The sequence below is a fragment of the Vigna radiata genome, chromosome 7 (genome assembly GCF_000741045.1).
Source record: "Vigna radiata var. radiata cultivar VC1973A chromosome 7, Vradiata_ver6, whole genome shotgun sequence".
NCBI lineage: Eukaryota > Viridiplantae > Streptophyta > Magnoliopsida > Fabales > Fabaceae > Vigna > Vigna radiata.
In genome coordinates, this window is record NC_028357.1 from 28,119,846 (window position 1) to 28,134,222 (window position 14,377).

Consider the following 14,377-nt stretch of genomic DNA (forward strand, 5'->3'; position numbering starts at 1 on the left):
CTTTTTTAATTTCGTGTCTTATGTTATTGTTCTATTTATTTGTAATTACTTGTATTAATATTTGTTATATTATTAAGTATATTTGCTCTAGATTCTATATTTAATTGTAATAAAATTCTTCTTATTGTTATAGAAGACAAATATGTTAAAACTTACTTATTGTTGTTTGAATTAATATTTCTAATTAGTCTTTGAGTGATAAATTGTTTTATGGTAAATCAGAATTATGACTTGATAAGACTCACTTAAAGTAAGTAAAATCATATATATAACTACTAAGTCATTGCTTCGACAATTATATTTATACGAGATAGGTATATTCCAACTTATGTATTGATATTCTTAATATTTTTTATTAGTCTTTGAGGAATAAATTTTGCTTGTGGTATGTGAGAATTGTATGTATTACTACACAAACTAAAATAAATAAATATAAATATACTTATTTATTCACGGTTTATATTGTGAAGCATATAAAAATAATAATGTAGCTTAATATATTTAATTCTATCTGTCAGTTAAAAAAAATAAAAAAAAAATATTTTAGTTTTCTTATTTAAGTAAAGTATTTCTGTAATAAATGATTATATTTTTTCTCTCTGTTAGGATAGTTTCTTCTCTCGACTTTCTTTGTCATCTGTTGTGTTTTTCGTACTCTTTTTATATATCTTTTTATATAAGGGTTTGACATTCTAGGCATTACTATGAAAAGAAAATAAGTATAGAAAAGATTCGGGGAGGACTAAGTTAAAACTCATACGGAAGTAAAGTGAATCCAAGAAGAAGAGTATGACTATAGTCCTGTTTCTAAGAAGGACATGAGCTATGAAAGATTCACATTATCAACAAGAACAGTGTCTATTGTCAAAGAAAATGTCTTTTTTTTTATATGAAGTAATTCAAATGTAAGTATTTTAAAAATTTTAAAATATTAAATTGCTTTTAGTAAAATTGTAACTCATTATTTATTCGAAACAAACAATGTATCAATTACTATAATTTACCTCAAAAATACTAATTCAACAAATTTGAAATAAAAGTTAAAAATAATTATACATTTTGTTAGAAGTGAATTTTAAACTTAACTCATTCTTACAAATTTGTAAAGTAAAATTTACAGTTGATTTATGTATTATAAATTGGTCGGACTTTCAACACACTTTTCTTTTTTAACCCATTAACATGCCTAAATTAGCTTTGCTAAATAAATTATTTTTTTCTTTTTTCTGAGTTTGTATCTGCTTTGAAATATTTTAAAATAAATGGACTCCCGAATCTTAATACTAATTAAAGAATATGTAAAAATTATCAATTTAAAGAAATTTATTTATTTTTCATTTAATCTGTTAGGGTAAAATCTATTTAATAAAAAATATAACAAATTAAAAAATTATAACCAAAATCTATCAAATTAAACGAATTGACTTTTGTAGTTGATTACTTGTGTAGCGGTTAAGTTATGGTTTCCGGTACGCAGGCTAATTCGTGACCCCACATATTATATCTACAAACGGCTTTAACGAATCAAACTTGTAAATTAGTTAGAATTAACGGACTTAACAGACCGGTTTACGTAACCCACCCTTGGATAAATACAATGTTACTGTCATGTATTTATGACCATGAATGAGTCTTAGATATGTAGGTAGGTCATACATGCCTCATTAATCTAACCCACCTCTATTTCAATAGCTTCAGTTAATTAATCACGTTAGGTTGAATTTAAATCTCAACCCACTCTTAATTCACAAATTCATTAGTTTCCAAACCAATAAACTCAATCAATATAAATATTTATAATTAATATTTTTCGATTTGAACCAAATACACTAATCTCATGATTTAACTACTAATTACTTGTCTAATTTGACGTGTTATCATATCAATAATGCCACTACTCCAGTCCACATCATCAACTCAGTATATTGTGTTTGTTTTTTCTAGATAACCTTTTCTGTTTATTTTGTATTGATATCAAACATTTGGCTTTTGTTCATTAATGTCCATGTTGTTATGTGTAGACTCCATTTCTATTACAAAAAATAGTCTTTTTTGTTGCTTATAACACTAAAATTTATTTATATTTATCATCTGAGGCTAACTTTCAAGTCTTCTTTTAAGGAGGATTTTTGTTCTAGCCAAGATATAAGAACATTTATCTAACTAAAACACTCTTCATATTCTATTTTGTTTTGGTTATATAAAGTATTTTCTGGGTTTGTGAAAGTGATTTGCATCTTGATTAATTGTATTAAACTTTATTACGTTGCTCTTCATATTTGTTCGAAATTATATATCTAATTCACTTTGATTATGATGAAATCTTTTTATATTTATACAAAATAAATATATTTTTTATTTATTTAGTGATTGATATTTATATTTTATTATTTTAATTAGTCTTAAATAATAACAAGGTCGAAATCTAACTTATCACTTAGTTGCTTGAGTAAAACCAAACCTAATGTAAGTAAGTTTAATTAGGTTGGATATTATTTTTTTTCAAACTTAACCCAAATACGATTTAAAGGTAAGTTTGAAATGTATGATGAGTATGCATAAGATAGAGGCTAACGATAGCATAGGGTAAGGTACTATTATACCATTTGTATCACAGTGAAAAGAAAAACATGTATCCTACTCATGTCTGCACAGGTAATAGCTTTAATCCTTATTTAGATTATCGTTCCTAAACTTGCCCAGTATCTACATTATTGCTACGCACACTTTATTTAATATAAAGTCAATAAACTAATTAAAATATCAATTAAAAAATACTACACATGTTCACCCTTTGGATGAAAGAATAAATCAGTTTTTAACGGAGTTCATGTTTACAAATTAACCAAAACATTTCATTAAAGATACAGACAATAATTTATATATTTTTATTTAGTATACTTAATTGTAGTATTATGGTTCAGGTTCAATCCTATAACGGGATTGTCTCCACCTAAATGGTCTTTATTTGATTAATATTCTATTCATATGATAGTAATATATATAATAAATAGAAGATGGTGGTGATGGTGTATTTGTTTAGCTCTTAGTTTAACATCTCACTACCTCATTATCTTTTTGAAAAACTATGTAGTCATTACTTTTTACAGTTTGTCCTTTTTTAGTTGTATATGGATTTATTTTGGTTAATCATTATGTTTTATTAATGACGGTAAATGAAATAATTTATATATTCTACGTATTTTTTATCTATATTTTTATCTATATTGAGTCCAATACTTTGGATCATGTTGTTTAACTTGGATTCTTTCTTTTGTAGATCCACTTAAGCATTCTTTCACAGATTTATTTAAACTACATCCAACTATGACATTGCTGCAAATTCACAACATTGACTCATCAATTTATTTTCTATATTAAATATTAAATCAAAGGACTAAACTAAAAAGTAAAAACTAATTAGAGAAAGTTTAGAAAACTTAAAATATTAGTCAGATGAAAGAGCTATGAAGTAATTTAGCCAATACCTAACCGGTAAAATAAAAATAGTTTAACCATTTTTTTTCAAGAATGAAAGCAACTTATATATCATCACTTAATTAATAAATAAGACATTCATTTAATAAACTTTAATAAATATTATAAGAAAAATATATAATAGAATGAGATAAGTTAAAATCAATTTAAAATAAACATAATTTTCTTATTTATAAAACAAATTTTAACTCATAAAAAACTAATTCATTTTTTCCTATCATCTTCTTGTTCTTAAGAGGATTTTTCAAATAGTTCCTCATTTTTTTCTCCAAACATGTTCTTTTGTTAACTTTTGAAAAACTCATTAAAACATAGTTATTTAATATAAATTTAAAAATAATAATAATATTTTTTAAATATTAAAATAATTATTTATAATACATTTTTAATTCAAAAAATAATTTACTTATTTATCTATAAAAGTAGTATAATATTGTTTTCAATTTCCTGTATTTATATGTAGATGGGATACACATAGAGGCTGAAAATTTCTTTCGGTTCCTTCCCACTTCGTAGAAAAGAAAATGACATACACATGCATTTAAATAAGAAAATTATATAAAGAAATGTATTTTGGTATAAAGTTAGAAAATGGAGAAAGAAATGAGAATTCTTAAAAAGTAGAAAATGAAATTCTAATCTTTGTTTGATAAAATAAAAAAGAAATATATTATTATTTTATTTATATAAAATATAAAAAGAAAGTATGAAATAGATGAAGGAGGAAGATTGAGGATGTATCACGTGATGCTAGAAAGAGGAGATGAAATGAAATTATTCACCTTCCGTACCTCATTATCGTCCGGTATTAGACCGTTTTGTTTTCCACTAAAACCAAGACACCCATGAATCGACAGCACATAGCCAGATTCAACGGTTTTAGACTTCACTCATTTTATTAAAATGCACCGCCACTGGGGTACCTTTGTAATTTACCACCACTGAACCTTCAGTTTTTTCTGCCTCTTCCAGGGGAGCAAAAGCCACGTGTGTCTACTTTGAACACAACCTCTACTCACGTGACTAAGCCACTCGCTCACGTGATGTACTGCAGATATTTTTCTAACCTTAATTAATTCATATTTTTCAACAATTTAAAGTTATTGTAAAAATAAAATTTTATATCAAAGAAAACACCCTTTATTTGTTTTTACATTAAAATATATCGTCATTTTATCTTGTAAAAATGAATGAAAAATATATTAAATATATTATACAGTATTTTAAGATCTGTGAAAAATTTAAGTAATTTTTTTATTGAACTACAACAATGACTTTAATAGTTAATAAATCAATTCGTTGATAATATATATATATATATATATATATATATATATATATATATATATATATATATATATATATATACACGCCATGTGTGTATATATAATAGGTGAGATNCTCTTTTCTTCTAGATGAGAAAAAGAAAATTTGTAAGAAGCAGATAGATATAGAAATAACTTGTCAAAGAAAAAATAAAAAAAACAAATCTACACATTATATTTTTAGTATAAAATATCTGTATTATGAATAATATAATTGTAGGTATAATAAATATTCATAATAAAGTTAAAACTTATATTTATTTTTATATACATTATTTAATTTAAACAATTTTTATTATTTTGTCACTTTCTGTATTTTAATTTCAACAAAAATAAATAATTAAATTTGTTAAGTAATTTTTATTTAGTGTTTAGTAAATTTAAGTAGTTATGAATTGATCTAAAAGATTTGGAAAAAAAAAAATAGGGACTTAACCGAAGGTGTTAGTTAATAAGAAGAGCGTTTAGTATTGATATGGTTGAAAAGGTGAATGATAGTGTCCTTTTTGTTAATAATTATATTACAGCTGTCTCGGCCCAACGGTTTGGATAGTTTAAAAGTACAAGGGTCCGTATTTTTCTTGTTTTGGGAAATGCTACGACAGCGAAAAACTTCTTTTTGAAAACCCCTTTCATAAACCATTATTTTCCTTCACTGAATACAGCTGCCAAAATGCCGTTTCAAAATTATGCTTACTGTAGTAATTATTCACATCACTTTCATTTTGCTGTCCACTACTCACTCACCTAAATATCCATTTACATTTTTATTTATTCCATTTGAGAGACAACAAACACATTTATTTCATATTCTACTAATCCGATCAAACTCTAACAACAGACATCTTGTTGTTAATCAGGTGAATTATTTATAAGAGTTATGTCAGAATGTGTAGATGATGGTATCCAGATTTAGAAGGAGAGATGGAAAATAATTAATAAAAATTATATAGTGCATGGAGACAGGAGCAGTGGGTAGGAGGTACAAGTAACAGAAAGGGTTTGGATACGGATCTGTTGGATCATATCTTTGGCATTTGAATAGTGAGTACCATACCCCCATCCTACCCGACAACTTTCTCTCTCGCCCTTTCCCTATACCTTGCTTTAATTATACATCCCCTAATCCCCACTTTCTGCTTATTAATTCATTTTTATTTATTTATTTTTTATCTAACTGACACAACACATGACACATTAATTCTAAATAACATATATTAAGAATTATTATTGACGAGGAAGATGAGAGGAAGTGACCGACAGGTGTATGTGGAGGAACACGATAGAGGCAGGTAAAGAATACAGGCTGGACTGACAGGAAAGCAGTAATGATTCGCGTTCCGATTCGGCGATTCATCTTGTCGTTTTCTGCCACCTCACCATACTATGGACCCTTCCCCTATTTTTTTCCTACGAAAAGGACCAAACTTGAAAAAAATAAATATCCCACACGAAATGCTCTACAGCCTGGAATAGTCCTCAGTCAAACTCAAGCAAGCAAGGAACCTCAGCCATCATCACCCAACCGTTATCATCGTTATCTCTCTTTCTATCTTTTTTAAATATTTTCCTTTTATTATTATTATTATTTTAACTTTCAGATTTCTGGTTCTCGGCCTTTTCTTTGTCCACATTAATTTAACTTCCACAACTGTTCTATTCTATTCGTGTCCACATCCACCTAGCTCCCACACACCTCAAACACGTTTCTTTTTTTCTAAACTCACCTCTCATTTCTTTAATCTCTTTCTGCTACTTTCATTTCATCATTTTTAAGTTAAAACTTTACATTATTAACTGTAATCAAACTTTAATTCAATTAAAAAAACCTAAAAGAAACTAATATTTAAAAATTCATCCAAATTCTATTCATCTTTAATGAGATAAAACTGGTACAGGAAAAAAACAAGTCAAAAGTGAGTTTCAAGATTGGAGGCTGTAATTGAGTGGAGCGTTGTCTGTGTACTGGACGCGCTGTTTTGCATGAAGAGAATAGTTAAAATTTACTAGAGCCAAAAACAAAATATTTTCAATTTTTGATCTATTAATAATGGTTATATTATTTATTTCATTAATTTATACTGATGGATCTATAATAATATTTAAATAACTTTTTTTCAGTTAAATTAATAAAAAGGGGAATTTGAAAGGATAAATGAGTAGGGGAAGAAGAGATGACTTGTGTAAAGGGAACAATCTAAGAAAGGACGCGTGTCCAATTACAGCTGTATCCCAACTCCAGAGGCAACCGCTTCCCAGGAAAAACCGGTACCAGGAACAATACAACCGACGCTGAAACCCGTAAAAGTGGAACCCCCTAAACCGGTTGCCCCACACCCCATCTCTCACAGATATAAGAAACCCAAGCATGCTCTAACGACCCAATGCTCCACCCCAATAACTCAACCAGAGAAACCCTTCTTCATTCCCTTCATCAATCAAGAAACAGCATAGTAATATCATGATGACCGTAAGCCGAAAGGACATGGACCGGATCAAGGGTCCGTGGAGCCCCGAAGAGGACGAGGCCCTGCAGAAGCTGGTGGAGAGGCATGGGCCCAGAAACTGGTCGCTCATCAGCAGGTCAATCCCGGGCCGCTCTGGGAAATCCTGCAGGCTCCGATGGTGCAACCAGCTCTCGCCCCAGGTCGAACACCGGGCTTTCACGCCAGAGGAAGACGACACGATAATCCGCGCTCATGCCCGCTTCGGTAACAAGTGGGCCACCATAGCCCGCCTTCTCTCGGGCCGCACCGATAACGCTATCAAAAACCACTGGAACTCAACCCTAAAGCGCAAGTGCGCCTCCATCATGATAGCCGAAGATCCCGCCGCCGCCGCTGCCGGTTTCAGTCCGCAGCCCCTCAAGCGCTCCGTCAGCGCCGGCGCTGCCCTGCCTCCGGGAAGCCCATCGGGATCCGATGTGAGCGAGACCAGCGCCCCTGGTGTAGTCTCCCCATCGCACGTGTTCCGGCCCGTGCCGGTTCGACCCGTGGTCGAAACGGCGTCGTCGTGCGACGACGGTCCCACCACCTCGCTGTCGCTGTCTCTTCCGGGCGTGGAGTCATCGGAAGCCTCGAATCGGGCGCCGGCGATGCAAGCTAATCCCTTCATTATAGCACCGGTGACGACCGTAGCGAGTCCGGCAGCGGAGGTTGGAATGGGAGCGTTGAATTTGAGTGCGGAGTTTATGGCGGTGATGCAGGAGATGATAAAGAAGGAGGTTCGGAGTTACATGGAGCAGCAGAGCGCGATGTGTTTTCAGGGTGTGGACGGTTTTAGGAACGTGTCGGTGAAGCGAATTGGGATTAGCAGGGTTGATTCGTAATTATGACGTAATTAGTGTTGAGAAAAGGAGGTTTATGAGTTATGATGAAGGATAAAAAGGAAGCTGTTTTCCTTTTTATTTTAGGGAATAATATTGGTTAGTGTACAGTTGGAAGACAAAAGTAGCATGGAACGATGAAAATTGAAATTTCATGGCAAATCTGAAATTTCTTTCAACCTCTTGTGCTTCAGGTTTTCTTTAGAAAAAAATATATATATAAAAACAAGGGGTACGTAGGATTTTAAAAATCAATGGAATATCCTCAATTTTTAAATATTAAGTTCAATTTATTTTGTTATTTGCTGAACCATAATTTAAATATTTATTTTGGTTGAAACCCAAAATTAACAAATAGCGTTTCACGCTCACCAACTAGAACAGAAAAGAAACCGGTACTTTCAAACTAGTTTGTCTGTTATCCTTTTATATATCTCAAAAATTGTTAGTTAATCAGTTTATCTATCATTATTTTTATTTCCTTCATATTCCAACCTCATTTCACTTCATCTAATCAAGCTATTATACTTTATGTTCATTCACTTCTACTCCTTCTTTAATTTAATTCTTATTTTTTTTTAATTTTCTATTTCTATTTTTTAATATTATTTTTCTATAAATTACTCAACGATGTTATTATAATAATAACAATGCGTTTATACCGGGTTACTGAATAATTACGATATAGTAAAATTCTATACAGTAATTGTATTAATTTTTTTATTGTAACTTATTTACTTTTTGGAAATAAAGTTTAGTAATAATGACATAAACCATGACTATTGATAGTTTTAATTTTAAATATTTTATAGTTTATCTTGTTTACTAGTTATTAATGCATTTGCCGCTGTTTTATATAAAAATACGATTTAAAGTTTCAGTTCTCTTTTAGAAAAGTAAATTATACCCATTCTAAGGTTTGTTTTAATGCATGCAATTACTTTTAGATCATATGATCGTTATTATTTGGTGAAATGTTTTTAAAATTTTCTCCAGCTACCCTTTACTTGAACATGTCACTATGGTTTAAGTAGACCGTGTTACTATGGTTTCAGTACACAGTGTTACTAGGTTTTTTCTTTCTGCACCACCAAATAAGTGGCAAAGTGATCATTGGGTTCTTAATAAAAAAATTATCAAAAAAACTTAATATTTTTAATATCGATATGTATTATGAATAAAAATTCATAATGTATTATTTTTTATTTAAATATGTTTTTGTCTATGTGTTTTTGATTTTGTCTTTTTTTTTCTAAACTTTCATCTATTCTTCTTTAGAAATAATTGAGTTTAGTCTTTTTTTACCAATATTATTAATTTTTTATTAATGTGTCACGTTCCCAGACTATTAAGGTTAACAAAACTCTTGTATTTCGTTCCTAGGTTAGCAAAACATCTGAATACTTCAGTGAGAACTTAGATAGCTCGACAATACATTCCTAAAGTCTGGTAAGGTGCATCAAGAAGTTAAATAGTTTGGTGTAAAGTTCAGTCAACCTTGTAAGATGGATGGAGAATTCAAATTATTTAGTGGAAAGTCTAGATAGTTAGTTCAAATTATCCAACTCTTTTTAAAAGGTTTGTTATGTGTTGTGTGAGACCTTAGAAAATTATAATAATTAGAAAATATATATTTAAGGTAGTTTATTTTTTGGTTAAAAGTTCTTTTTGGTCCCAGTTTTGGTTGGGAAAATTCGAAATGGTCCCTGGGTTTATTTTGTGTTCAATTTCGTCCCAAAGAATGAATTTGGTGTTCAATTAAGTCCTTTTCACTAACTCCGTTAAAATTCTTAACGGCAACGTGTCCAGACGTGCAACAGTGAGGTGTCAGTTTTTTGCTGACTGGGAGTCCTTTTTCAGTTGGAATTAGGATTTTTTAAAAAATTTAGAAGGGCAAAGTGGGAAAAAAAAAGAAAGACTTTCTTCTTCCTCTGAAACCCTAATTCCTCTACCATTACCCAAACCCCAACCCCGACCACCGACCATCATCTTCTTCCTCACACGCCGTCAGCAACCATCGCACCTTGCACCTCCATCACCGTCGCACCTCCATCACCATTGCACCTCCATTACCCTCGCACCTCCATCACCATCGCACCTCCATCACCCTCGCACCTCCATCACCGTCGCATCTCGCACCTGCAGAAAACAAACCCAAAAACAGAAACAGGAACCACCGTGGCAGCCTCCAACATTTTCCAATTCCACTTCGTGTGCCCTTTTCCCCAAATCTGAACCCTAATTTTGGCCAGAGTTGTTCTTCCTTGTCCCTATTAGATCCATTATTGTCGATGTCCCTGTTATAACATCCTCTACCATTACCCAAACCCTAATTCCTAATTGCTTCTTGAAGTTAAGAAATGAAGAAAACTGTCAAATGCAGGAGGAAACAAAGAAACAGTCACAACTATAGATAGAGTCTAGAAAAGCATGTTCATAAGGTACTACCTCTACACCAACTATGGCTAAGAATTCATCATACCCTCCTTTTTCATTCATAAACTTTACAACATAGAGCAATACACCGAGCATATCATTGGCTATCTGCACAATGCGTTAACAAAATGGAATAAAATATAAAGAAATATAATAAGGCAATGACAACAACATCCTGATGCGTCCCCTTTAATATCTGATGTAGTCTTTCAATCTATTAAGGTCCCTGGTATCACTCTTATGGGTCACTGTACTGTCACTTGTCTATCCCAAAGATGTTCAAATAAAATTTTGTAGAAAATAAATTTTCCAACATAGAACACAGTAAACACTTTACCGTAAAACATGGTACTTGAGGAGGAAACCTCCATTAAGGGAAGAGAAAGCGTAAAATGTAGAAAAAGGTAGAAAGAAAATATAGTCAGAGCTTAAAACAATCTCCAGTACCCTGGCCTTAGTCCCTGTTATAAAACCCAAACTCATTCGGTGGTCGGCGGTTGGGGTTTGGGTAATGGTAGAGGAATTAGAGTTTCAGAGGAAGAAGAAAGTCTTTCTTTTTTTTCCCACTTTGCCTTTCTAAATTTAAAAAAAAAAAAATCCTAATTCCAACTGAAAAGGATTCCCAGTCAGTAAAAAACTGACACCTCACTCAACAGTTGCACATCTGGACACGTTGTCGTTAAGAATTTTAACGGAGTTACTGAAAAGGACTTAATTGAACACCAAATTCGTTCTTTGGGACGAAATTGAACACAAAATAAACCCAGGGACCATTTCGAATTTTCCCAACCAAAACTGGGACCAAAAAGAGCTTTTAACCTTATTTTTTTATTTAAAATGATTTTTGGGTTATTAGTTATTTAAGAGATTTATTTTATTTAAAAGATATAAAAAGTGGTTATTATAATTCAAGTTTTTTTGAAAGATATATAAAGTATTTATTATAATATAAGCAAATTATATATGACACTTATTTCTTAAACAAATTTATTAAAAAGATATAAGATTTATTATAATATAGAGACTTAATACCTCCCTTGGTCCTCGTATTTGTGTGAAAATTTCAGTTCGGTCCTCAAGTTTTGAACTATCTTAATTGGGTCATAATTTTTGTAAAAATGCACACATTTTACCCCAACCGTTAACTGATCTCAAATGGCGTTAAGTTTAGCTGACGTGGTATGCTGACGTGTTGGCTTAATCCCTTCTTGGTCCTCGTATTTGTGTGAAAATATCAGTTCGGTCCTCAAGTTTTGAACTGTCTCAATTGGGTCATAATTTTTGTAGAAATGCACACATTTCACCCCAATCGTTAACTGATCTCAAACGGCGTTAAGTTTAGCTAACGTGGTAGCCAGAAGACATGTTGACATGTATTATTTAATTATATCAAATATTTTTTAAAATAAGCAGTGTTTTCACGTGGCACAATGCCTATTATTTAGTTTATTTGAAATAGGGATTTTATTCATCTCTCTGAGAATCAGGAATTTTACACAGATTATTTCGTCGGCTCAAAAAATAAAGTCACCGGAAAACTCGCGTAACCAGTGCAATCAGTCTCATAGCCTTTTCTGCAAATGAACCAACTTGGTAACCTATAGGTTCATCACCAGCCTTTAAGCTATTTATTCCACTGATAGCAGAAGATAATTGTTGCACAGTGAGATCAGTTAGCGATTGGGGTAAAATGTGTGCATTTTTACAAAAATTATGACCCAATTGGGACAGTTCAAAACTTGAGGACCGAACTGAAATTTTCACACAAATACGAGGACCAAGAAGGGATTAAGCCAACACGTCAGCATACCACGTCAGCTAAACTTAACGCCGTTTGAGATCAGTTAACGATTGGGATAAAATGTGTGCATTTTTACAAAAAAAATGACTTAATTGAGACAGTTCAAAACTTGAGGACGGAACTGAGATTTTCACTATTAAGCCTAATATAAACAAATTATATATGATGGTTATATATAAGACATTTAAAGAGATTTTCTAAGAAATGAAGACATAAAGGTAGGAAAAGATGTATTTAATATTTCATGGTTATTAAAAAGATAACCTAAAATCTCATAAGAGTGTCTAAGATTTTAAGGATGAAAGTGAAAAACCTATAAATATATAACTAAATGAGTGAGTGAGTGTTGTACTTGAATGAGAAGGAACACGACTCAATAGATTTGAAGGAAAAGTAAGAGTAAGATTCAATTATAGGAAGAAGGTAGAAGATTTTAAAGGTTGAATTTTAAAGAGAATGAATGAAGAGATAAACACAAAGAGGTAGGAGGGAGCTTACATTATTGTTTTCTTATATGTATGTGTTTTAAGTTTAAAAACAATGATACTTTGAGGTTTGATGGAAATAATTCATTGTTTAAAGCTACGAGGATTATATTTTATAAAATTGAATGAGTATTTGGGATATATGGGTTAAAAAGATGGATTTTGTGAAGACATACATTTTGGAAAGTTTCTATATGTTTGTGAATGTGTTCTACTATAGTCAAAGAGGTTGCTTAAAAGAGTGATGTTTTCCATTAACTGGGAAAATAGTTATGAAGAGTGATGAGTTCTATTAGTGGAAGAGATTACTTGAAAAAAATGTGAAGTTCTACCATAATGGGTAGGTTGTTATAATTTATGATTGGCAGATACCAATTAATGAGCAACCTGACCCTTTAAATAAATTCTGGCGATTAATATTCTTTAATTTCAATAATTATAATTTGGCCCCTTCGACAAATTAAAATTATTGTTGGTCTCTACACAATATACCTTTCGTGACAAATATACTCTTAGCCATATTTATCTTAATTAAATCACTTTATAAAATTGGCTAATAAAATCCTAACACATTTAATATATATATATATATATATATATATAAGTGTTCTATTTGTTTGTAGTAAGGAAGATTAAAAGATGTTTTGTACCATCATAACTAGGGAGACTCTTCATTAAGTTAATTGTTTCATTTTTTTACTAGAAGGCGGTGCTATTTTTTGGCGTTGTGAGTGCATATGTATAAAAAAAAATTATTTGTTTGTTTATTTTATTGGTTTATGAAAGGAAATTATTATTAGGAAAATATTTTTAAATAAAATGTTTTGATTTTATTATATTAATTTATCCATCTCTTTTGGTGGTTGTGGTTATGGTTTTCGAGTTAATCATTATTTATCACGAAAATAAATTATTATATGTGTTAGAAAAGAATATGTTTGTAAAATAATATACAATTTTGTTTATTCATATTTTTGATAAAAGAGAAATAAATTTTATTTTAATCATATAATTTATGTTAATTATAGATTTTAGGAAAGAAAAAAAAAGTAGAATGTTACATGTTTACCATAACAATAATTACAATTGCGAGTTTACATGTTGCCTTAGTTCTCGTGATTATCATAATTCCTCCATTCTTCCAATAATATTAAAATGCTTATTTTGACTTTAAATTAGTTGCATTGATTTAAAGAGTGAGATAATTTATTTAATTTGTATAAAAGTTAAAAAACAGTTATTATTTTAATAATTTTTTAAAATGAGAAAAAATCATACGTATATCTTGAGTTAAAGAAATTAAAATAGAATGAAGAAGTAGAGAAGAAAGCAATTTATGGAGTTTGAGATGCAGTAGCAGCAGGATAGTATAAAAGCAGCTACAACCAACAATGCTTGAAACTCTAAATGGTCAACGACCATAAATTTTGGGCTATAATTGCTTTCAGATGTAGCAGTGAAATTAACTGTAACGTAACGCAAGGCTCTGCCGTGTTACCAAACCTTC

The 14,377-nt window shown here is 30.7% G+C and overlaps 1 protein-coding gene across 1 annotated transcript; it reads left to right on the forward strand.

Annotated features, from left to right (window-relative positions):
- Positions 1–7,149: 7,149 nt before the first annotated feature.
- On the forward strand, positions 7,150–8,601 carry LOC106765679 (transcription factor MYB44). The gene has a single exon (XM_014650374.2). It carries the CDS (start codon positions 7,285–7,287, stop codon positions 8,149–8,151), a length of 867 nt encoding a protein of 288 aa, XP_014505860.1. The 5' UTR covers positions 7,150–7,284; the 3' UTR covers positions 8,152–8,601.
- The last annotated feature ends 5,776 nt before the right edge of the window (positions 8,602–14,377 follow it).